The sequence below is a fragment of the Fusarium venenatum genome, assembly GCF_020744135.1.
Source record: "Fusarium venenatum strain MPI-CAGE-CH-0201 chromosome Unknown EDB82scaffold_4, whole genome shotgun sequence".
In the NCBI taxonomy this organism is placed as follows: domain Eukaryota; kingdom Fungi; phylum Ascomycota; class Sordariomycetes; order Hypocreales; family Nectriaceae; genus Fusarium; species Fusarium venenatum.
In genome coordinates, this window is record NW_027072132.1 from 2,617,832 (window position 1) to 2,640,701 (window position 22,870).

Sequence of the window (22,870 nt, forward strand, 5' to 3'; positions counted from 1 at the left end):
ACCCGTGAGTTATTACTGTATTGTGATACGTAGTAGGCCCAAGTCAGGAAAAGGTTGTCTCGTCGATTGGTGTGATAGTATGGAAATTCAGTGAATAAGTATCTACTATGGAATCTATGTTGGTGTAGTTTCAAGGGGGCAATAGAAGTTATCCGCATTCGTACTGCATATGTATATATAAACTGGCATGGAGACCAGCTTAAATTACTTGAGGATCAGGAGCCTTGGCTGATGATAAACTTAGACATGCACTCTAATCTCGCAACAGTAGACATTATGCGGCATTATTTGTTTGCGGAATTGCTGCCTCTTCTGGTTCGTTTTAACTTCATTCCGAATCGATGTATCTCGTTCGTGAAGCAACCTGAAAGCTGGTAGCTGGTAGCTGGAATGTGTATGTGGTAACCACAGAGGACTAGACATCTCCTCTTTTTGGTTTTTGCTACCATAGACTCCCTTAGACTCCCTTGTATCCTGGTGCGAGGTGCTTGAGATCTATGGCAAACAGGTCTGAATGCGCAAGGTATCGTCGTGAAATTTCGTAATTCAGCTTATTGACCTCGTCCCCGGCCTCTGCCTCTGCCTCCACGACCACGGCCGCGGTCACCGCCTCGTCCACTGTGGTCTCCTCTTGAACCTCCTCCTCGTCCGCCTCGGAAACCGCCTTGCTGGCCCTTCTGCGATTCGCTAACCTGGTCGATAATCTCGTCGGGTACTCTCAGGTATTTGATCTACTGCTTGTCAGCTTCTCCCATATTGGCCAGTATGTATCTGATCGCCTGGACGTACGTTGTTTCCCTTGACATAGACCTCCGGTAATCGCACGAATCTGTCGCCCTCCTGTTTTTAACCTATTAGCATTTCCCCCAAACAAGCGATCGAGGCTGTGAGCGAGGAGCGCATACCGGGCTTGTCTGCACGACCTCCTTGAGTGTGAGGTTCATCCATGTATCACAGGAAACCAGATGACCGTTGAGTGTCTCTCCGTTCTTGAGTTCGACCAGCATGGGGTGGCCTTGGGCGGCGTTAAGTAAACCGAGGGGTAGCTATTCCATGTTAGTTTTCGGTATAAGTAAGTTGAGTCTTGAGCCGAAGAGAGCCAGATTTCAGATTGATCAAATCGCTCTTGCTATCGGTGCTAATAACAATATGTGAACGTACCATTTTGTCGGTTGTTGCGCCTGTAGCTATCTATGTGGTGTATGATGCGCTTGCTAGAAACCCAAGGTTGAGAATGGAACGAACAGCTCGGTGGAGCGCGGCTGTTGAGTGAGCTACAAGGTGAGAGCGTCTGTGAGCGGCTAAGGCCTCGAGAGTTGCATAGCCCCGCTTTAAGGTTGCTCGGGCGGTTATTTTGAGAATACGGAAGAGTCAAACTAACAAAAGTAATTAATTCATTGAACTTAACCTCGACATTAACGACGCAGTCGCGTAGCCAATATGCCCTGCCTACAATTGGCACAGAACGGGCTCAGGCGGTGCCTCTGGACAGGGCGTTACAAGTGTGTTTTGCCCAGGGTATTTAATGCTTCGATCCAAAGACAGGCTCTAAACCAAAAACTTCAGAGCGCAAACCTAACTCAATGGCGGAGATTTGGGACCAGCAATGCTGAAGATCCAGTAACTGAAGATCAGGCGCAAGCCTTGAGTTCTTTTCATGAGAAGTTTGAAGACCGGCGTGGATACGAAGAAAACAAGCAAGGAAAAAAACATCAGCTACAATCCGACTTGAAAGTGGACAAAAATATTACGGCAAAGTCTCCAAACCCTGCTCTTGATCAAATGTTACCAGACCTGGAACATGTTTCAACGCAGGACCTGATTGATGCCCTCATGAGATTGCGGGCATCACCGTCAAGTGAATATGCCCCGTTTGTAAAGAACAAGTTCCAGAGAACTATTCATATTGTCAAGTATCTGCTTAAACATCGACAATATCCTCTCAATTCCCTAATCTACGAGAGCATGATGTCTGCTATGGCTTATCCTGATGGCTCGAGCCAAGGAGTTCGCAGATTATTAGAAGATATGCGCGAGCAAAACGTTCCGCTCACTGCGGAGATATGCTATCTTGCTCTTCAAGCTCTCACTGTCCACCCCGAACATTTACTGCGAGAGAAGGTTGTGAAGCTGCTGGACGACTATTGGTTCGAGCTCACACAATCTGCCAAACAGAATATTGCTCTGGCAATGCTTCGAGAGGGCCAACACGAACTGGCCATGGATAAGCTTAACGAACTGTTGGATGGCCCTGACCAGGTCGACCTTTGGGTCTATGACATTTTTATTCTGGAACTCGGCAGAGTGGGCTTTGAAGACGACACGCTTCGTCTGCTCAAGAAAAGGAAACATGCTCGGGGTACCGATGCCCCATTCAGAAATATTCAACTGATGGCTTTGGACATGTTCAGTCAGGCATTCCATTACGCAGGAACACTCTATTTGTGGGATGAGGTTGTCAAAACTTCAATCCACAACCCATCTAACGGCACCCTTGAAAACATTCTGGCGACTGCCGCGAGACACGGCGACACCGAGCTGGCCAGCCAAGCTCTTGCGAAGCTGTCGGGTCGTGGAAAGCTCTCCCAGCATCACCACGATGCTGTTATCGAGAGTTATGCCAACGCTGAGGACATAGTGGATGCGTTTTCTGCGTTGAACGTGTTACAGAAAACTGGGTGGCTCGAGGACCAAGGAACCACACGGCCTCTCTACAGGGCTTTGCTTCGGAACCGGGATCTTATTGACACTGCAGCCTCCACCATAGATACTATGCACAAGGAGGGTCCTGTGCCTTTGGATGCGGTCATGGTTACAGTCGAGGCCATGGCTAAAACCCGAACTTCGGAGGCTGCCATGCCACTCTTTCGCAATGCATACCTCCTTAGCGGCAGAAGCCCCCGGTTCAGTAATATTGGACATCTAGTTAAGCACAGCGTCAAAACGGAAACAAAGTATGAGCTTGCAAAGATGTGCTACGTCGAACTATCCAAAACCAAGATCCCTACCACGCCGGCATCAGAAAGCGACCAGGCTGCTGCGCCCAGTGAGCCCATATCTGATAAGACTACTTCTGAAAAAGAAACCAATACCGAAACTACAACTCCCAAGACATGGTTGGAGCGTGAAAATGCAATGGCGGCACTCAACGTGATAATACCAGTATGTGCAGAGGTAGGCGACTTTGAGCTAGCATTTAAGCTTATTGGCTATGCCAAAGCTGCAGTGCCGCAATACGTCCAGCTCGAAGGTGGTGGAAGAAGGCCCGACTCAACACTATGGCGATCTTCTGAATGGGTCGAACCATTTGTCAAGATGGCTCTAGATGCGGAGGATTCTAGGGTGTGGGATATCATAGACGAACTGGACCAGAGTACCGACACACCAGCTTTGATGATACACAAGGAACTTCAAAGACGACGCATCAAGAAGCGTGCTGGGCAGCGAGGAGCTTGGTGAGAGGCCCTCGATGGATTCACAGCAGAAACAAGAATATGGCATATTTCCTGTCGCAGACGAATGAGATTGTCTGGAGAGTTGATAAGACAAGAGCTTGAACGAGACTACCGTGCCATAGCATCCAACCGCTTGCCCTCGCTCTCCCTTTGCGTCATAGCCAGTCAGGCCAGATCAGCATCATCTAGTGAGCCTGCGATGTTTGGCTTTTTACTAGTGTAACGAGATACGCCATGTTGTCACGCCCTTCGTTTGGCGAACCAACTGCCGTGGACAGATGAGCATCGGTGACGCGACGAACATAATAATGAGACTTCCCTTCTGCTTCACAGGGTAGCTATGAGGCCCTGAGTTTTAGCGGTAGCGCGGTCTATATTCTTATAGTAAGCAGGGTCCCGAGGTATCCGGGCACTTGGAATGCTAGCACGGGCAAAGTTCGGGCAGGAGGGTCAGAAGTGAAACGGTTTAGAAGCTCGAAGAGCATAGGTATCAACGATTGTACATCAAAAGTTCCATGTGATGACACATGCATTATTGGAGTCATTGGGGTTCGTTACTATACTGTTGTTTACGGCAATGGACTGGAAGATGAGGAATATCATATGAAAAGGAGCATTTATCAAATGAGCCGATTTTGTATATACGCCAAGATATAATAGCTACGGTGTAATTTGTAGCAGTTTAACTCCCGGGACTCGGCATTGAAGCTCGACCGTAAGTAAGCCTCAAGCCACAACAAGCAACTCAGAACCGGGGAGACGTCACACCGAGGGTGATTAATCCAGGGGATTAGTGGTCTCTAATTGGCTGATCTGCGTGATACACATCCCGAGACTACGGTGCGATTGCTAAGCTTTATCGAGTCTTAACTGAGTTAGTCTTTAGACAGCGGAGAGACCAACCTCTTTTGTGTCTGTTAGTGCTGATAACGCTTGTCATTGCGTATGAGAAGCAGATGGAATCAAAGGCAAATCGCAGAGTTTTTACTCGTTTAGCATGAGGAGTAAAGTGAGTTGGCAGACTCAAAAGTGCAGCTTAGGTGAGAAATATGAGACAAAAGGGAAGACAAAAAGCAATTCATCTATTAGGCCAAGTGTAAGCAGACCAGACAGAATGTGTACAGTAAACTTAGTGCTCACAGATTTATACTAAAAAACATCCGCGTATCCGAATCTTGAATGACGACATGTGGATTGGGAATTGTCAATCTTGCAGTGTTGTAAAGCATTGTAGATAGTCAATGAGTGGGTGGTCATCTCTGTTAAATCTTACGACACTTGTCCGAGATCTACAGTCAAGGGTTATCATCCCGGCAATAACTCTAAACACCTTTCCATGCGAGACTGCAGATCTTGGTCCAGAGTCAGCCCTAAAGTCCGCTAGGTCCAGACTCTAGTCCATCACGGATGAGTAACTCTTGATTACTACGTTCCATATTCCAGCTAGGTTAGCTTCAACTAGATACAGTTACAGTCATAGCATAATAAAAACTCGATGGAACTGGGAGTAGACCGAGTACCGAGCATGATTGTCAGCGGCGATTGGTAATAATCATGTCTGTTAGCCCGAAGTGGCTTGCATGGACCTTGCTTGTCTCATTGCTGTTGGACTTGACAAGACACACACAATATTACTAACTAAATCCGAGATTTGAGAGCTTGAGCTTGCTAAGCTTCGTGGAATATCTATCTTTCACCTTTCGTAAGGGAGGGGGGGGGGCGATGGGATAGGGAATATAAGATGGATTGCATGTCTCTCTTCTCAATCATGTTACATCTCAATCAATAAGAATAAGGTTAAAAGAGAGCTTCTCATACCTCTATATCCTTTGAAAGGCCTCTAGTACCCTTGCCTTAATACGAAGCTATACCCAACTCACAATGTCGGATATCATTAGAGATGCTCCCCTGGGGCAGCTCATCCGCTTCGTTACTCGCAACAAATATCTCCAATACCCTGAAGAGAAGCCCGACTTTAAGCTCCCCGAAGCCTGGGACACGGTCATTAACAACCCAAACGCCATTATCGATGAGAACTCTACTACCAACAACAACGGCCCCCTTACAGGCACAGCCCTCGCTTCCTCTGCCTCTTCCACCGTCGCAGCAACTGAAGATCCCAAGGCCAAGGGCGAGACAGACAAAGAAACCGAAGATGTCGAACGCGCTGATTCAGTCCCCGTGAGACTGCATCGTTCTAGATCACCTCAAGAGACACAGGCTTACACCATCGATCGTCTAGAAGCCGACGAGGAGCACGATGTTGAAAAAGTAAAGTCTATCCCCGTCGTGCCAAAGCGTACCAAGGATGGACATATCCTCGTGGACTGGTACTACAGTGACGACAACGAGAACCCTCACAACTGGACCAACAACAGACGACTCGGCGTCGCCCTGATAATCTGCCTCTACACCTTTGTCGTCTACACTTCATCAGCCATCTATACATCCTCGACAGAAGGTGTCATGCGCACCTTTGGCGTAAGTCAGCTTAAGGCTACGCTGGGTCTTTCTCTCTATGTTCTCGGCTACGGCACTGGACCTCTCTTGTTCTCACCTCTGAGTGAGATCCCTCGCATCGGTCGTAACCCCGTTTACATCGTCACCATGTTCCTCTTTGTCATCATCTCCATTCCCACGGCGCTGGTCAAGAACTATCCCGGCCTTATGGTTCTTCGATTCCTCCAAGGTTTCTTTGGTTCGCCTTGTTTGGCTTCCGGCGGTGCTTCACTCGGTGATATCTACAGTTTCATGGCTCTCCCTTATGCCATGATGGCTTGGGTCGCTGCTGCTTATTGTGGACGTAAGTGTCTCCTTTGATATTTCCCAATCTACATCACCAACTAACTCTTTACAGCTGCACTCGGTCCTCTTCTTAGTGGTTTTGCGGTCCCTGTCAAAGGCTGGCGCTGGTCTCTGTATGAAAGTATCTGGGCCTCTGCCCCTATCTTCATCCTCATGTTCCTCCTCCTCCCCGAGACAAGCGGTGCAAACATCCTCCTCCGCCGTGCTGAGCGTCTCCGTAAACTCACAGGGAACCAGCGCTTCATGTCACAGAGTGAGGTCGATCAGCGCCACATGAAGGTTTCCGCCATCGCTCTTGATGCCCTCATCAAGCCCATGGAGATCACCATTAAGGATCCAGCTGTTCTGTTTGTGCAGATCTACACTGCCATCATCTATGGAATCTACTATTCCTGTAAGTCTATTTACTTCTGAACAACGAGATTTGGTAGTCTAACTATTTTCTAGTCTTTGAAGTCTTCCCTCGCGTCTACCCTGTCTACTATAACATGAACCTGGGTGAAATCGGTCTCGTCTTCCTTTGTGTTCTTGTCTCATGTATGATCGGTGTTGGGGTCTACCTCGCTTACCTCTACTTCTACATGGATCCTCGCATCGCCAAGCGCGGCTGGCCCATTCAAGAAGCCCGTCTCGTCCCAGCTCTCCCGGCCTCTATTGGACCTACTATCGGCTTGTTCCTCTTCGCCTGGACAGCTCGAGCCTCGATCCACTGGATCGTACCAACCATTGGCATCACCATCTACGGTGCCACCGTCTTCATTGTCATGCAGTGTATCTTTGTCTACATTCCCCTGAGCTATCCCACGTACGCTGCCAGTCTCTTTGCTGCAAATGACTTCTTCCGAAGCGCTCTTGCTTGCGGTAGCGTCCTCTTTGCGCAGCCCCTATTTGACAACCTCGGCGTTGACAAGGGCACGAGTCTGCTTGGTGGTTTGAGTGTCATTGGTATTATCGGTATCTGGTTGCTGTACTTTTACGGTGCCAAGCTGCGATCACTCAGCAAGTTTGCTGTCTACGATCATGTTGAGTAGATGGTACACGATGCTTTTGTCCATATAATACCTCTTTTGAAACGCTTTGGATGATATAACGATAGATTGGAAGGACTAATATGATAGAAATACCACGGAATATGGAGCAGTGCATTCATTCGTTTGTTTATTTTAGGGCCGGAATTAATAAAGTTAATTATTACAATTCGCTCCTCAGATTATGGAATGCCAACTGTGGTGAAAAGCTCTGTTTATCAATACTCAGCTATCTATCTAGTGTGTATGGGGGTATCTTCAGGCACGAGTGCATAAATTTGAAATGCATTCGCACACCAGCCAAGAGGCTATCCGCTCAATAAACACATGTCATCAAACCCGCCCAAAACAATTGTCGGTCCCATTTGTGAGCCTGTAGATAAAGAAGATGCAATTATGCAATCAGGCATTACCGATCCTTAAACGCCTGACCATGGCTCATAATTATAACCAGATGATTGACCCCCGGCATGCATGCAGGGGTTGTGCGAGTTTTGGAAGTACCAGCTCGGTGGTTGCTGCTGCTGCTGGTTGGATGTTTGACCTTGTTGATTCTGATGTGTCGATCCCGAATATGCTGGATAATTTGCTTGTTGCTGCTGGCTGTAAGAGTTGCTCCTGCCATGAGCATGCTGCGGCTGTTGTTGCGGCGGCAGCTGTTGCTGTGTACCCGGACGCATCTTAAAGTTCTGGCCAGAGGTTGATGCCGGCTTGGCAGCTGATGTCTGCGCATAGACGTTTGGTGTTTGGTACGAAGAGTTGGTACTGTATGAACGATCATTCCGGCTCGATGAACCAGACCACTGGTTTGCAGTCGAAGGCTTGCTTTGATAAGATGTGCCCATAGTGGTCGGTGTTGCCGAAGCTGCCGACATAGCTGCCTGGTGGCCTGCCGCAGTATTGGTTTCGCTGTATCGCCCATAGTCATTATAGCCAGAGCCGCTGGGCATGTGTGATGATGTATCGTAGTGAGCACTTGGTCCTGCGGTTCGCTGTTGACTCATGTCAACAGGAGGAGGCTGGTAGCCCCTTGCCTGATCTGTGACCGGTGTTCTGGAATGGTTTCGCTGACCCGTTCTAGAAGTCGTGCGAGGGACCGCAACCTGCTGGTATGGAGACTTGCGGGCCTGTGCCATCATGGCTGCTGCTGCAACTGGTGACTGGCGTGCTTGAGCCTGAACATGAGCCTGGACCTGGGCCTGTTGCATGGCTGTACTGGCCATTGCTGCTACTTGTTGAGCTGAATCGTTCGACAGGCTCTTGTTCTTCTGTCGGCTTCTCTGACTGTGTCGTGTATCATATGATATTTGTGGCGAGACAGTTGCCATGGTCGTCGCAGGCATTGCAGACATCGTCGTGTTAGGGCTTTGCCCCCAGTCCGATGGCTGCGAGTATGTGGTGGACGCACTCTGTATGTTTGGGTGAGGAGGCTCGAATGGAAGACTTTGTCTTGCCTTGCCGCTATCACTTGCATCGCTGCCAAAAGCGGTCCAGCGTCTTGTCTCAGAGGGGGCAATAGTTCCAGCTGGTGCTGGAATGGGAGGTGGCGGGTGATGGACTGGTTGTGTTACTTCAGGCAGAGCGTGAGAATAGTTATCTCGCTGCGAAGCTGCCGTAGTCAACGGTTGTAAGTTGTTTGGGTAAGAATTAGCCTGTGGCATGGCTAAGCTTGAAGTTGATTGATAATAACTGTTCTGTGCAGCGTGGGTGGTCGTGTCTGTGCTAGTGACCATGTTTCCGATGTTCATCTGTGGATACGAGTAATCTTGAGAAGCAGTTTGCTGATCGTCGTCATCCTCTTCCTCGTCACCTTCTGCTTCAGCGTCTTCGGCGTCTTCAGCAACTTCCTGACGCTCTTGATGTTGCTCTACTTCTTCCTCTTCCTCTTCTTCTTCTTCTTCGTCGTCATCGTCGTCAATGACAATTTCCTCCGACTTTTTGGTCTTCTTTCCTTTGTTTTGTGGTTTCTGAGGTGCATACTCACATGCAGTCCCATGATTTGAACATTCAGTGCAAGTTGGTCTCTCCCTTGGACACTTTTTGACGTTAGCTCGATGATGGATAACGGTGGAACGCGAGACACTTACCTTGGTCTTTCGTCCTTTACACGGGCAGCAAGCTGTTCTCAACTTGCCCGTCTTCCTCGCTTTTCGCTTAGGGGACGAGGTATCATCGGGGGTCTGAGACACAGCTTGTGCCTCAGAATCTGTGTTTGGGCTGCCCTGGGCGCCAGACTGTGGCACTAGTTCTTTGATGGTCCTAGGTCCGTTTGAACTTTGGGTGCTTTGCGCAGTAGAAGCGCTTGCCTGAGCTGAGCCCTCCCGGTTGCCGGGATGGACAATCCGGAGGCGCTCCGCGCCGTACTTAACAAGCATGTTCAATGACTCCCGCTGCAGTTCGGGTGCTTGATTAGAGAAGATCCCGAATTGCTCAGGTGACAAAGTCGTGGGATCTACACCGGCATTGCTGAGCATTGCCGTTGCTGCCTCCCGCCGGCGTGTTGCTTCGGCTGCTGAAACGTTTACCGGGAAAGTGACGGAGCCAGGTTGGCCGCCTGTTTGTTGAGATCCAGTTCCGTTTGTAGCTCCTGGCGCATCTCCCATCAATTCCTGGGGGTAGTCATTGAAGTCTTGCTGTCCATTTTCGTCCGGCGCTTGTCCGCCGTTTATGTAGGCCAAGTTTGTTTGCCCATTGACCGCTGGCGCTCCAGGATAATCCGGGGGGATTATGGGGCCATCAGTTGTTTCGGACTGAGATGCGTCATTGTTCTTCTTTTTCCGCTTTCGGGGGTTTCCATTCTCGTGCTGCGCCTTGACCGAATCCCGCTTCTTTCGCTCCTTCCTGTCCTTCTTCTCTCCTCTGGGCTTCTTTGGTGTCTTTTCTTTGGCCTTTTGTTGCTGTTCTTGTAGTTTCTGTGCACCTGGGCCTAGTTGGCGCGGTGGCGGCTTAAAATACGCAGCAAGTTCGGCGACTGTTTTATGTAGAGGCGTATGGTCATATTTGATCGTGATGGAACGAGTGCTACGGTTGAAGGCAATAACGATGGATCCTCGACAGTCAAACGCAGGTCGTGCTATTTCATGATGAGCTTTCGAAAATGAATGCGGCTTGGAAATCAACTTACTGTGCAGAGTCGGGTCGGGCTCTCTCTGACTGAACTCGCCTACTATTGTCTTCGATGGATTTTTGGCGGTTTGTCGACTCCAATGCTGGAATGAATCCTTACACAAGTACGTTAAGGTCCATCCTTGTGCTCCTCTAGACACCACTTGGACGATCCAAATACTTCTGTCTGCTGAACTGATTGTTGAAATAATATGGTTGGCGACTGACCTTTGAAGTGCTGGATCGTCTTGGGGCTGATTCATGATCGTGTCGTTCGCGAAAACAACGCGCGGTGGCTGCCCCGCATCTTGATCACCATTCACTCCTGTTGATTGCACTCCTTCCATCGAGGTATTAAGATTATTTGGATTATTATGGGCTCCGTTCTCCAGCTCTGACACAGTCAATTGAAACCGGACCGTGGCCCTCAACTCTGTAGTAATTGCAACATGTTCGGCTCGTGTCGATGTCACCTTGGCATCTAGGATACCTCGCAGCTGGTTCTGTAGCTGCTCAACCGAATCGCATTGCGAATTATTTGACACTGTTGTTGTTTGCGCGCCTCCAAAACCCAAACTCGCGAGGAAATCGGCCATAACGGGGCTGGTGTTGGCGCGGTGCCCGTGATTCGGATGGTGTCGCACTCGACGTAGAAGCCGAGAAACATAGTCGTCCGCCCAGGGCTCCTTCTGGGGCGATGGATCTGTGCGCGCCGGAGATGGGAGATCCTGACGGTATCGACATCCAGTGCCAGTGTCTGGTGTTTGCGGGCTCGCAAACAACTGAGTGGGTGCCGATGATGAAAATGCCACTGATTTGACGGATGAGGTAGGGTGCTATTTAGCTGCGTTAGCTAGCTCTATGGGCCTGCCCGGACAGTTGAAGAAAGTCTTACAGAAGGAGGACACCCAGTTGGGCTGTGTGCACGGACGTCTGTCACAGGGGATATATTCTGACTGTTGCTACTGTCCTCGCGTGCAGCCCACTGAAAATTACTTGGGCTTCGACAGCTAGTAGACGCTGAAGATGGCGTATGCATTAGAGCTGATGGAGCTTTCGTCACGTCCATCTTCACGCCTTCAGAACAACAATATCTGACAAAAAGATGCTTGAAAAAACATATGCACTCATGTATGAATAAGTTGAAGCTTACAAAAGGTCGCACGTTTTATAATGCTGCAGTAAAGCTAAAAGAATAATGTGAAACGATAAAATGCTAATAAAAAAAATAGGCAGCTACATATTGAATGTCAGTCATTCACATCACACTTTCACTTTCACTTTCACTTTCACTTTCACTTTCACTTTCACTTTCACTTTCACACCAATAAGCGAGAACAATGATATTTCCTTGAATATGCCTAACACTCCGCTCACAGAATATATGGTATTCGACTCGTAGGATCCTTACTGAAAGTCACCACAAACGCCAACGCACACAACGCACAACTAGGTAGACAGTCCGCGCTCTCATGAGTTTTCTTCCACCCATTGTTCAACCCTCTCAATCAAATCCATTTTCCTGCCAGCCGTACTCATGCCCTTGGTAGCAAGCAAGTCCTTGAGCTGAACCACCGTCATTTTGTTAATGCCACCACTATCTATTTCTGCCTTTAACTGCTCCATGTTGAAGGAAGAGCCAGACGCCTTCTCCGATGTTCCTCTTGATTTCTTTGCTGGCCTTTCCACATCCTCATCGTCAGTTTCACGTTTGGTCGCCTTGCTGTTCGCAACTCTGCCTGCTTCTTGTGCTAGGCCTTCGGACCAGTCTTCCAAGTAACCACCTGCGCGTTTGCTGATGGCTTTATACTTGGGCTCTGTTGCATCATCCGCCTTTTCGGGCACTTCTTCTTCCAGCGCTAGGGCCTGCAGGATTCTGTAATGCCATTGCAAAGCTGGATTGGGGTATTTCGATGGGTTGTACATGGCCTTGGGCAGTTGGAGCTGCTGAACAATGGTTCTCATTTGTGTTGTAAGCTCGTCGGAGCTCCGCAGCACTTCACTTGAAGGGTTGATGTTTCGCAAATCGTCCAGGAATGGCAGAGGGTAGATCCAGAGACCGGCAGGCAGGTAAGGAGTGCCTGAGTCGTCATCAGACCGCTCTCTAGACGGTATGATGGCGGCCAGCATCGGTTGCGCATTGGCACGGGTGATACACCAAGCGATGCCCATCTTGTCGTCCTTGAGCAGCTTCTGCCAAAGCGCTGTAAAAACTCGGCTTGAGCCAACATAGTCTTCTTCACTTGGAAAGATGAAAGTAGACTTCTTGGTACTGGCCCATATGGGGAGCGAGCTGCGGGGCTTGAAGCCAATGATGCGTATAATGGGCGATCCGAAGTCCTTCAACGACTTTTGTTCGTCAGGGGTAAAGTAGACATATTCGCCCCCAAACTTGTATGCCTTCTTTATCTGTCCCTTTTGAACTGCCATGGTACTATCCTCTGAGATGCGTGTGGTTTCGCCTGTAGCAATTTGCGGCTTTTCACCATCCAACCAGATGTAGCAAGTTCGGGCTGGAACTTGACGGTGCACGATATTGTACCCCTTGACAGAGATCCGGAGTCCGGGCGCGATCTCGAATGGTAGGTTTGAGAACAAAGCTCGTTTTGCCGTTTGTTTCGAGTTGACGTTTGAAATCAGGGAGTTGAGCAAAGTCAATCCGTCTCCCGATTTTGATGTTCGAACCTCAGACATGTTCGCTTCTCCGACAGGGTCTCGATAGATTATATCATCGTAGAACTTGTGTATGTCAAAACTGTCGTCTCCCCTGGTAATGGGGAACAGATCTATCATGATTCCGAGGTCGTAGAGATCCTTGGCTCGAACAGCCGCAGCAGACTTGGCTTGTTTATCTGAAGCATGAGGATCGGCGTTGTCAGTCACAATGAACAAACGACGACTTCCGAAATTTGCCGCTTTGGTCGTAAAGATCTGATTTGCGCAGAACAGCACGTTGGACATGATTACGGGTTCATCCGAAGGTGTCAACACCTCATCTTCATCTTCACCTTCCTCGACCAGGGCCTTTAGAGCCTTGACGTCTTCACCCGCAGGAACGTCGAGATTAGTGAACAGGTAGCAGTGCGGATAGCCCAAGCTATTTCGGCCATCACTTGAGTCTTGGAACTTGGACTTCTCAGTACCGAACAGAAGAATACCCATCATGTCCTTGGGGTTGGAGATGATGCGCTGTTCCATCAGGTGGTAGGCGCATTTTAAAGCCGCCTGTACAGGGCTGTCGCGATCTGCCTTCTTGGAATCTGAAGGTGGTGGCGGCTTCAACATGGACTTGCTCACATCTATCGCGAGCAAGACAGCGTCCTTCTGTGCCTTGTAGCTCTAAGTGGAGTGGATTAGTATGAAGTTGAGATGGGATAGCAGAGACTCAACCAACTCACGTTTTCGTCAATCTCTTGCTCCCCTTCATCTTCGTCTTCTTTTCGCCAATCTTGTTTATCGGCCATTTTTGATGAGATCTTTGTTGTTTACTAAAGATTGGTCAATCTCATTGCGCAGGTCAGCTCGACTTTAAGAGCTGGCGGTTGATCTCATGTTAGTGGGCCATAGCTTTAGGCAAACGCGAGCTAGGTGACAAGGGTCGACGCGCTGCCTGACGCGAGGTCACGTGAGGTAGCTGATGAATTGGATTAGATTACGAGCTCGGCAATTGGCTGAGACATTGTCTCCAATGGCGGTACCTTCCTCACCGCGGGATATCCGCGGGTACCGTATGTCACTTTTAGATGGAAGGCCTCAGCGAAAATTCGATATGATGCGCTGCAGACGATCCCGGAGTCCATGGAGATGCATGCATCATCGCCGCCCACTTAAGTTGCATGTAACATCGGCAATATTTCCTAACACCCTCAGGTGTCTCATGATTCCAAACTTTCCCAACACTTTCAATTGAAGAATTGCTTCCTTTATTTTTCTTCTGTACTTTATATTTTAAAAGTCTACGATAATCTATTTACGATGGCTTTGAGGATATCTACAAGCCAGCTCTGCAGGAGCGTTTCACAGGCCAGTTCGCATCGTCTTGCGCTACCCCAGATCGCTACTCAAAGGCGGTATCTGGCCACTACTGTCCATCCTGTCACCCAAGATGCGACCGGATCCAAGGGCCCTACAGCTATGGTCTTCCTCAACATGGGAGGACCTTCGACTACTGACGAGGTTGGCAGCTTTTTGAGTCGTCTTTTTGTAGGTCATCGTCAACGAGTTGGCTTCTCCGGGTTCCCGTATACTGACAATTGTCACAGGCTGATGGTGACCTGATCCCTCTTGGCCCCCTGCAGAACTACCTCGGTCCTTTGATTTCGAAGCGTCGAACACCCAAAATCATCAAGCAATACTCTGCAATCGGAGGAGGATCCCCAATCCGCAAGTGGTCTGAATACCAAAACGCCGAGATGTGCAAGATCTTGGACAAGATCTCGCCAGAGACTGCACCCCACAAGCCATACGTCGCTTTCCGATATGCGGATCCATTGACTGAGGAGATGTATGAGCAGCTGCTGAAGGACGGGTTTGGTAACGGCAAGGGCGGTCGCGCTGTCGCATTCACACAATACCCTCAGTACTCCTGCTCGACAACAGGTAGCAGCTTGAATGAGCTGTGGAAATGGAGGCACAGACTCGAGGGCAAGACCAACAAGGAGTCCGGCGACGGTACTATCACATGGAGTGTAATTGACCGCTGGCCCAACCACAGCGGCTTGGTCGAGGCGTTTGCGCAAAACATTGAGGCCAAGCTTGCAGAGTACCCTGAGGAGCGAAGAAAGGATGTTGTGCTGCTCTTCTCCGCTCACAGTCTGCCCATGTCTGTTGTCAACAGAGGTTCGTACACCCGTTGCTTATCTTCGCAATAAATGCTAACAAATGACAGGCGATCCTTACCCGGCTGAGGTTGCGGCAACTGTCTATGCTGTCATGCAGAGACTTGGCTTTTCCAACCCCTACCGACTCTGCTGGCAGTCTCAGGTCGGCCCGTCTGCTTGGTTAGGACCCCAAACCTCGGACAGCGTGGAACACTACGTCTCCAAGGGTCAGAAGGACCTCGTGCTTATCCCCATCGCTTTCACCTCCGACCATATCGAAACTCTCTACGAGCTGGACCAGGAGGTTATTGCCGACAGCGGCAGTCCCGAGACCGTCAAGCGAGTTGAATCACTCAACGGCAGTCCTGTGTTCATTGAAGCTCTTGCCGACATTGCCAAGAAACATCTCGCTGAGAACAAGGCCTGCTCGAAGCAAATGGGTCTCCGATGCCCTGGTTGCAAGAGCGAAAGATGTGCTGAGTCAAAGCGATTCTTTGCTAGCCAGCAGGCTGGCCTAGCGTAAAATGATTGTATGTTATTGTATGAACATTGCTGAGGGATGCGTCCAGGCAGTATAACGACAGTGTATTATACCGTTACAGGAGACGGGGATGTGGCATGTAATCAAACAGAGGCACCAAGACATTCGAGGTTGGTGCGAGACATATAAAATAGGCGATTTTATAGATACCACATTCTACTTGGCAAAATTACTCTCTTCTTTACCTTTAGTCTTGACTTTATTTACCCTCAGGGCCATGAGAAAGCACCTACTTTCACGTGTAATTAAGCATGAGGGGTTCGAGAACGCTGTACACCAACTCCAACTAAGACCTTCCACTAACGTGAAGATACTATAATCGAGAAAGTGCATTAAGAAGTGAGAACCATTCGGATATAGGGTATGTACTTTCTGCAAGTTCAACTTGGAATACCGTAGTGTCCTTTGTGTCACATTCAAACATGAAACCCAGACGGACGAGGCTACCCTAGAGACAACCCTGATGAAAAGCAGTCCAGACATAGGTGATTTTTTACTTCCTGCCACATGTATTATCATCTCCGCATGAATCATATTAAGGTAGATTAGGTGGAACATGAGCTGTGCTAATAGTCATCTAGAATGATAGGAGAGGTATACCCTTGCATTGGTCTGGAATGCAACTGGAAGCTCTGAATTTCCCTTGTTATCAGTCTTCTCTATGCAAAACGCGAGCTGCACGAGGTTGGTAGTACAGACAGCGTACGCAACAGGAGACAGAGAGACTGTGTTGAATTCAATATGATGTTATTGCCATGAATAGATGTAATGTATGCATGTGAACTCGTTTTCAAGTCGCAACACGGGATGGAGGATGGTTGGCGTGTTGGTGTGTATCGGCTTAGGTGTTGGCCTGAGGTCGATCCATCTGCTCAGAGGCCGGCCTTCAAGCATTGATCTTTCGATAACCCTAATAATCGCTACGGAAACAACTTGATATAATATATGGATGACAAGGACTGTAGATGAGACGAGGTTGGCTCATGGCTAAGTAACATGAATGGACCACGCACGGGGTAGAGTGCATGGGTGTGAATGGCGTCGAGACCCACCAAGGAAACAACTCGGGCTGATTGCAAGTCAGTGATGTTTGATGTTTTGACGGAGACAGAGACGGGGAAGGGAAACTAAACGAGGGACTCCTCTAGCACAGACGTGGGAGCGGCTGAGGCGCGACCGGACTTGACGGCGGGTGGACAACGTCCCAGTGTTTAAATGACTATCCGTCCGTCTCCTGGCCTGGAGGGACGAACAGGAAATAGATAGCTTGATGATAGCACGATGGTTACTCTCGCGCATGATTCAATTGCATTTTTGGTCACGAGAAAGAAGGGGATAAATACCCTGGCCCCTAAACATAACGTTGATCGACATGTGTTTTGGTGTCTGTCTTGTGTCTAGCAACGTCTCATTTACGAGTGTCTCGGACCATGCGACCAAAGATTGGAGGAGCAAAGCTATAAGAAGAGAAAACAGTCAATGCAAATATACTATGATGGAGAGAATGATAATAGGAGCCACAAACCCCCTTTCGATATTGATAGCATGCTATGCTGTACATAAAAAGATCGTTGATGCTTGAAGCACAAGGGGAGCTAGGTATGTACATGATTAAAGTAGCATTCCCCTTTTAGAAACAACCTCAGGTGAGCTCCAAGTTCGGGGAATGATTTAAGTAAGGAGTAGTGTTTCCGCCACAATTAGAAATTCGTAGACAGGGATCAAGTAAAGGTAAATGCGTACTCACAACATGAAGCTGAACAAGCAAAGCTCTACATATTCGAAAAAAGTAAACTTGATGGCAGTTGTCGATGCTACATGCTGATAGGAGCCCAAGCCAAGATACAAAACCTTACTGTTAATTTGCGTGAGGTGAAGCTACTAAGAGCACTCACTCCCTCTCCAATCTCCCATCCTACCATTGATCAACCCCTGTGCCGCACCGTTAATTGGACCCGGGTTTCAAAAGCCAATCAGAGCTACCGTTGCAGCATCTTTCTAGGCTCGACAGTAGCCCTTCAGCGACCCTGCTCGCTAATTCTCCAGAGCTTGCCCCTGGATCATGTAAGTTGAGGGACCCACACTAGCCTAATTTAGGATTAGCTCTTCTAAACCCCTTTTGTTGAAGCACGGTTCCTTTGCCTTTGGGCTGCTCTGCTGGGAGAACAGCACAGCACATCAGAATTTCGTCTCCTTGCTTGGTCCGCCTATCGCCTCCAAAATTTCCCATTTCTCTCCTTGACTTCACCTTCTCTCTTTTTTTCCTAACCCCCCGTTTCTAGCATCATCATTGCTACTTCTTCTATCTCGATCGCCATTTATCGTGCGTGAGAGTCGGTCCTGTGTTGATAAACCCGTGACCTCCTTCTTAATCTTCGTCTACTCTCGTTACGACACCTATTGACACGCGTCTCCTGGTATATCCGTGAGTTGATGTCCCTCGTTCCACTTCTGAACCCGACAACGACGACTTTGAGAAAGAGCGGCCTCGATCGATCCGACGACACTTCCATTCAAACTGCGCTTCTAGCCTGGAAACGTAGTGTCGAGACGGGCGTCCTTCTATCGTTGTTTCCTTTGGCAATCCTTTACCAAGCTTGTGAAGCTAGCTGGCCTTTTACCTGACGTAGCTAACCGGCGAGCTTTGACTTTAGAACCCGCACTTTCCTACAAGTCCTTCCACTTCGACCGTTCTTGATATTTCAATATGGGTAAGGCGATTCTTTCTTTTTATGCACGCTCGTGTCTTTCCACATGGCACAAGCGCCCAGTAGAGGTTGAGGAAGGAGCCCCAGACAACAACGACGAGGACAATTCCAACCTCCCAGGAGTTTGAGTGTGGCTGTCTTAACAACGACAAGAATGATTGCAAGAACCATCGATTCACGATAACTTCGACGGCATTCGTTCTCCATCATCTATAATCTATTGGCTCTGTCCTGGTCCCCCTTTTTTTTTTTGGTCCCGACAGTCTCCCTAGTCGATAACCAGCACTTCACCCAACCCCTGAATCCGAAGATGTCGTTCGACCTGGGAAAGCATGCCAAAGCTCGCAATCGCAGCGTGAGCTTGGGAACCAGTCTACTATTCCTGAACCCTCCGCCCATCGCCGAACCAACGCCGAGAACATCTGGTGACTCCAGGAGATCAATAAGTCTCCCCATGAACCAATTTCCATTAGGCCAGGGTGATCAAGGCTCATCTAAACCGTCTGCTGCACGCCATTCGCCTGTACGCCACCAACGCAGCATGCTCGACGTTGATGCTGATAACCGGCTGACGCTAAATGTTATTGCACCAATGTCCTTTTATGAGCAACTTGTCGATATTCATGGCGATGACAAGACGGCAGATCAAGACGGAGAGCCCAGTCAATCAGGCGATAACAGACAACCACCGCCCAGGATTAACCATCGATTCACCAGCTCGGAATATTCGTGGAGTCAGGATCTTCCTCTCACCTCTACCTGCGCATTCTTATCTCTAGTCTCGGCCAATGATCAACTTGCTAACGTATCTTTCAATAGCTTCTCCTGGCAGCGAGTCCCCAGCGTTGGCCCCTTCTGCCTCGCCCACCAACGGTAAGTTTGCATTCAATTTGAACATGATTCTTAACAGTTTGCTGACCATTCTATAAAGTTCCTTCTCAGCCACCCCCCGCTGCTGACAACAGGAACATTGTCCGAAGAAAGCTCACGGGCTATGTCGGCTTCGCCAACCTGCCCAACCAATGGCACCGAAAGAGTGTGCGCAAAGGCTTTAACTTTAATGTCATGGTCGTTGGTATGTAGTCGCACTGGCAAAATAGTAGACGTGAATTAACAGCAGAATAGGTGAATCTGGCCTTGGCAAGTCTACACTGGTCAACACCCTGTTCAACACCTCTCTCTACCCCCCCAAGGAGCGCAAGGGCCCCAGCCTCGACATTATTCCCAAGACCGTTACCATCCAGTCCATCAGCGCCGATATCGAGGAGGCTGGTGTTCGTCTTCGCCTCACTGTCGTCGACACCCCTGGCTTCGGTGACTTCGTCAACAACGACGAGTCATGGCGCCCTATTGTCGACAACATTGAGCAGCGATTTGACTCTTATTTGGATGCAGAGAACAAGGTCAACCGCATGAACATTGTTGACAACCGTATCCATGCTTGCGTTTTCTTCATCCAGCCCACTGGCCATTCTCTCAAGCCTCTTGACATCGAGGTGATGCGCCGACTTCACACCAAGGTCAACCTGATCCCTGTTATTGCAAAGGCTGATACCCTTACCGATGAGGAGATTGCTGCTTTCAAGTCTCGAGTAAGCTAATTCGAATGACGATGTATCTTTCAGTTGCTGACCAATATAGATCCTCGCCGATATTAAGCACCATGGTATCCAGATCTTTGAGGGTCCCCGATACGAGCTCGACGACGAGGAGACAATCGCGGAGAACAACGAGATCATGTCCAAGGTTCCTTTCGCCGTCGTTGGTGCCAACAACGAGATCACCAGCGCCGATGGTCGCAAGATCCGTGGCCGTGCGTACCCTTGGGGAATTATCGAGGTCGATAACGAGGAGCACTGCGACTTCGTTAAGCTTCGACAAATGCTCATCCGAACTCACATGGAGGAACTCAAGGAGCACACCAACAACCAGCTCTACGAGAACTACCGTACCGACAAGCTGCTTGCCATGGGTGTGTCTCAAGACCCCAGCGTGTTCAAGGAGGTCAACCCCGCTGTCAAGCAGGAGGAAGAGCGTGCCCTACATGAGCAGAAGCTTGCCAAGATGGAGGCCGAGATGAAGATGGTCTTCCAGCAAAAGGTGGCAGAGAAGGAGAGCAAGCTGAAGCAGTCCGAAGAGGAACTTTACGCTCGACACAAGGAGATGAAGGAGCAGCTCGACCGTCAACGACTGGAGCTCGAGGACAAGAAGCAACGCGTCGAGAGCGGACGACCACTAGAGAAGGAGGGCAAGCGAAAGGGATTCTCTCTTCGCTAAGCTCCCAACTTCTTGACGACCTGCGCATTTCTTTCATCTTTCTTTATCCATGTTTGAGTACCCATGATGCCCATACAATACCAGCTCGACGCCTCTCGTTGCATTCGATTCTAGTTTCTTTGTCGCCTCTTTCTCTCACCTTTTTTTAATTAAGAAACAAAACATTGTCTCCTAATCACATCACATCACATACGCCACACGGAATGATTGTCGTACGGAGACGGAACAAAAAAGTCATTTATGAAGAATAGTCGTGCAGGATGGAATATGCAGACTATATGGCTTTGCCGGCGTCCCGGTGTGACCGGAAGTTACAGGCAAGCGTTGTTCTCCGCCATGCTTTGAGCCAAGTCACGCCTGACGCCTTTTAGTCTTACTCTAATCTGTTACACGAAAATACCTTTTGGAGAGGAGAACGGCAGGGCCACCGGCGAAAGATGACGATATCTAAGCGTCTCTCGGTGCGAGAGCTGTGGAAGATGCAACTATTTTATCTTGGTCGTCATTCGCCGTATTCTCGCTGGGAGTGTGACATACTGGCTCTCCAAACCCTTCACTTACTCTGCCTGGTTGCACTGCTCACTTGCTGTACCTTTGAGAACCTGTTCCTCTATCACCAAGGGGTTTATGGTGCTTCGCTCATGGATAATATTAGATAAGATTAAATGGGTGGTTTTACCAAGGAAGTTTGTCGAGTAGCAACTTGTTGTATTTTAGTCGTACGTTTGTTGAGAATAGGTGGTTATAATGTCTCAACACGCGATACTCCTTAGACAGTGACGCGTTGTCTCTTTGGTTTGTTTCTTAGCTGGCTTGATCTTGGTTTCCTTAACATTGTTTTATTTGTCTTAGTCTCACCCTTGTACCATGACTCGCTCTGTGATATATGTACGAATAGTATCGTGAGTACTCCACTTCTCCCAAGACTGTAGCACTACTCATCCATTGCAGACTTCGATTAGTCCGTCAATTTGTATTAAACCTTGACTGTGATCATGACGGAACATCTGCATGGGAATCAAACTAGCAGACATGGTAGATGAACAATGGTAACTTATATAATAAGGGTCGCTTCATTTATTTAGTACAAGCATATCTCGTAAAGTCAAAGACTCCAAAAAGGGCCCAATCCAGAGGTTATAGCGAAGAGTGAGTATAGTTGTGTTCCCGAAACCGCCCATGCAAATCATGTGAATGTGACATTCTCCTGCACGTTTCTTTTTTTGAATTTCTCCCCTCTTTTCCCCTTCAAATGAAAACTTTCTTTCTCTTTCTCTACCTCTTCCTGGCATTCCTCAGGAGGAACGCTCCCACAACTCCAGCTGCTACACCAACACCGCTGAGTATGGCAACACCCATGAGTCCTTCCCGGGCAACCTTGTCGTCAATGAGCGTGCGCAGGTTCGAGGCCTGCAGGTTGGTGGGTTCCTTGTCGAGTAGGAGGTCGTTGTAGCGGCGAGCCTCGCCATAGTTTCCAAGCTTGTAGTTGCCGAGGGCTAGGTAGTAGAGGCATTCTCGGCGGCGTTCAGGAGAGACGCGGAAGATATCCGAGAGTAGGCGGACGCCGAGCTGCTGGTCGTTTCTCTGGTTGGACTTTACGAGACCCTATCGAAAGAAAGACAGGATGTTAGTCTTGCCGGTTACGAAGCAAGAGTAATAGGAAGTTAAGAGAGGGTTTACCCAGGCATAGTTGAACTTGGTCTGGACGCCGACCATTTCACCCTCACGGTCGTATTGCGCTTTTAGAACGTTGAGTTCGGAGGGATTTAGCGGCCTGTTGCCATCAGTCAGGATAAGTGTACTTGATGTCGCATTGCAAAAGTTTTAAAGAGGAACTAACGTCTCTGCGTCGAGCGCATCTTTGAAATACATTGATTAGTATATCATTTCTCAACATATTATCTATCATGCAGTTTACGCAGACGGGAACTCACATGGTAGTTCGGTAACCATTTTGACGGGGGTCGTTTATAGTCGGTAATGCGATATAAAAAAAAGTGTGATGACTTCAACGATCAAGAAGCCGATGCGTAGAGCCAAGAGAGGATTCGTAGGAGATCAACTATCTAGGTATGTCAAGATCAGAGGAATCTTCTTGCGATGGTAGAGTTCGCACGTGTTAATCAGAGGT

At 48.8% G+C, this 22,870-nt stretch overlaps 8 protein-coding genes across 8 annotated transcripts; 4 read left to right on the forward strand and 4 right to left on the reverse strand.

The window, feature by feature from the left end:
* Positions 1-60: 60 nt before the first annotated feature.
* EDB82DRAFT_513441 (uncharacterized protein) lies at positions 61-1,226 on the reverse strand. The gene is made up of 4 exons (XM_065608935.1): positions 1,162-1,226; positions 906-1,046; positions 790-840; positions 61-731 (listed from the first exon to the last, which is right to left on the reverse strand). Exons 1-4 carry the CDS (start codon positions 1,162-1,164, stop codon positions 552-554), a joined length of 375 nt encoding a protein of 124 aa, XP_065463299.1. The 5' UTR covers positions 1,165-1,226; the 3' UTR covers positions 61-551.
* Positions 1,227-1,401: 175 nt separating this feature from the next.
* Positions 1,402-3,643, forward strand: EDB82DRAFT_307718 (uncharacterized protein). Its single transcript, XM_025737744.2, has one exon. It carries the CDS (start codon positions 1,441-1,443, stop codon positions 3,457-3,459), a length of 2,019 nt encoding a protein of 672 aa, XP_025592574.1. The 5' UTR covers positions 1,402-1,440; the 3' UTR covers positions 3,460-3,643.
* A 1,693-nt stretch (positions 3,644-5,336) lies between these two features.
* On the forward strand, positions 5,337-7,367 carry EDB82DRAFT_467651 (major facilitator superfamily domain-containing protein; the record flags this gene model as incomplete). The annotated part of the gene is made up of 3 exons (XM_025737745.2): positions 5,337-6,258; positions 6,313-6,654; positions 6,708-7,367. 3 exons carry the CDS (start codon positions 5,337-5,339, stop codon positions 7,289-7,291), a joined length of 1,848 nt encoding a protein of 615 aa, XP_025592575.1. The 3' UTR covers positions 7,292-7,367.
* A 36-nt stretch (positions 7,368-7,403) lies between these two features.
* On the reverse strand, positions 7,404-11,850 carry EDB82DRAFT_513447 (uncharacterized protein). The gene is made up of 6 exons (XM_065608936.1): positions 11,773-11,850; positions 11,627-11,642; positions 11,289-11,552; positions 10,413-11,229; positions 9,376-10,361; positions 7,404-9,324 (listed from the first exon to the last, which is right to left on the reverse strand). The coding sequence occupies exons 3-6, from the start codon at positions 11,460-11,462 to the stop codon at positions 7,708-7,710; spliced, it is 3,594 nt and encodes a 1,197-aa protein (XP_065463300.1). The 5' UTR covers positions 11,463-11,552; positions 11,627-11,642; positions 11,773-11,850; the 3' UTR covers positions 7,404-7,707.
* EDB82DRAFT_513450 (SPOC like C-terminal domain-containing protein) lies at positions 11,663-13,977 on the reverse strand. Its single transcript, XM_025737747.2, has 2 exons — positions 13,792-13,977; positions 11,663-13,732 (listed from the first exon to the last, which is right to left on the reverse strand). Exons 1-2 carry the CDS (start codon positions 13,855-13,857, stop codon positions 11,864-11,866), a joined length of 1,935 nt encoding a protein of 644 aa, XP_025592577.1. The 5' UTR covers positions 13,858-13,977; the 3' UTR covers positions 11,663-11,863.
* A 213-nt stretch (positions 13,978-14,190) lies between these two features.
* Positions 14,191-16,041, forward strand: EDB82DRAFT_513451 (uncharacterized protein). Its single transcript, XM_025737748.2, has 3 exons — positions 14,191-14,596; positions 14,656-15,232; positions 15,282-16,041. Exons 1-3 carry the CDS (start codon positions 14,369-14,371, stop codon positions 15,734-15,736), a joined length of 1,260 nt encoding a protein of 419 aa, XP_025592578.1. The 5' UTR covers positions 14,191-14,368; the 3' UTR covers positions 15,737-16,041.
* A 3,043-nt stretch (positions 16,042-19,084) lies between these two features.
* Positions 19,085-20,869, forward strand: EDB82DRAFT_307870 (Septin-domain-containing protein). Its single transcript, XM_065607449.1, has 4 exons — positions 19,085-19,335; positions 19,394-19,537; positions 19,588-20,054; positions 20,104-20,869. The coding sequence occupies exons 1-4, from the start codon at positions 19,251-19,253 to the stop codon at positions 20,737-20,739; spliced, it is 1,332 nt and encodes a 443-aa protein (XP_065463301.1). The 5' UTR covers positions 19,085-19,250; the 3' UTR covers positions 20,740-20,869.
* A 1,145-nt stretch (positions 20,870-22,014) lies between these two features.
* On the reverse strand, positions 22,015-22,692 carry EDB82DRAFT_529387 (mitochondria fission 1 protein; the record flags this gene model as incomplete). The annotated part of the gene is made up of 4 exons (XM_025737750.1): positions 22,015-22,344; positions 22,420-22,513; positions 22,580-22,598; positions 22,674-22,692. The coding sequence occupies 4 exons, from the start codon at positions 22,690-22,692 to the stop codon at positions 22,015-22,017; spliced, it is 462 nt and encodes a 153-aa protein (XP_025592580.1).
* Positions 22,693-22,870: the final 178 nt, after the last annotated feature.

Excerpts from the sequence above, each read along its gene's own strand:
- EDB82DRAFT_513441 (XM_065608935.1), bottom strand. Across the intron at positions 841-905 it reads AGGTCGTGCAGACAAGCCCG|GAGGGCGACAGATTCGTGCG; the intron begins GTATGCGCTCCT and ends GGTTAAAAACAG. Across the intron at positions 732-789 it reads TCTATGTCAAGGGAAACAAC|ATCAAATACCTGAGAGTACC; the intron begins GTACGTCCAGGC and ends GACAAGCAGTAG.
- EDB82DRAFT_307718 (XM_025737744.2), top strand. The coding sequence starts at position 1,441 with ATGCCCTGCCTACAATTGGCACAGAACGGGCTCAGGCGGTGCCTCTGG.
- EDB82DRAFT_513447 (XM_065608936.1), bottom strand. The coding sequence starts at position 11,462 with ATGGACGTGACGAAAGCTCCATCAGCTCTAATGCATACGCCATCTTCA. Across the intron at positions 11,230-11,288 it reads CAACTGGGTGTCCTCCTTCT|CACCCTACCTCATCCGTCAA; the intron begins GTAAGACTTTCT and ends GCAGCTAAATAG. Across the intron at positions 9,325-9,375 it reads GTAAAGGACGAAAGACCAAG|TGTCCAAGGGAGAGACCAAC; the intron begins GTAAGTGTCTCG and ends AACGTCAAAAAG.
- EDB82DRAFT_513450 (XM_025737747.2), bottom strand. The coding sequence starts at position 13,857 with ATGGCCGATAAACAAGATTGGCGAAAAGAAGACGAAGATGAAGGGGAG. Across the intron at positions 13,733-13,791 it reads AGCAAGAGATTGACGAAAAC|AGCTACAAGGCACAGAAGGA; the intron begins GTGAGTTGGTTG and ends CACTCCACTTAG.
- EDB82DRAFT_513451 (XM_025737748.2), top strand. The coding sequence starts at position 14,369 with ATGGCTTTGAGGATATCTACAAGCCAGCTCTGCAGGAGCGTTTCACAG. Across the intron at positions 14,597-14,655 it reads GCTTTTTGAGTCGTCTTTTT|GCTGATGGTGACCTGATCCC; the intron begins GTAGGTCATCGT and ends CAATTGTCACAG. Across the intron at positions 15,233-15,281 it reads CATGTCTGTTGTCAACAGAG|GCGATCCTTACCCGGCTGAG; the intron begins GTTCGTACACCC and ends AACAAATGACAG.
- EDB82DRAFT_307870 (XM_065607449.1), top strand. The coding sequence starts at position 19,251 with ATGATCAACTTGCTAACGTATCTTTCAATAGCTTCTCCTGGCAGCGAG. Across the intron at positions 19,336-19,393 it reads TTCTGCCTCGCCCACCAACG|TTCCTTCTCAGCCACCCCCC; the intron begins GTAAGTTTGCAT and ends CATTCTATAAAG. Across the intron at positions 19,538-19,587 it reads CTTTAATGTCATGGTCGTTG|GTGAATCTGGCCTTGGCAAG; the intron begins GTATGTAGTCGC and ends ACAGCAGAATAG.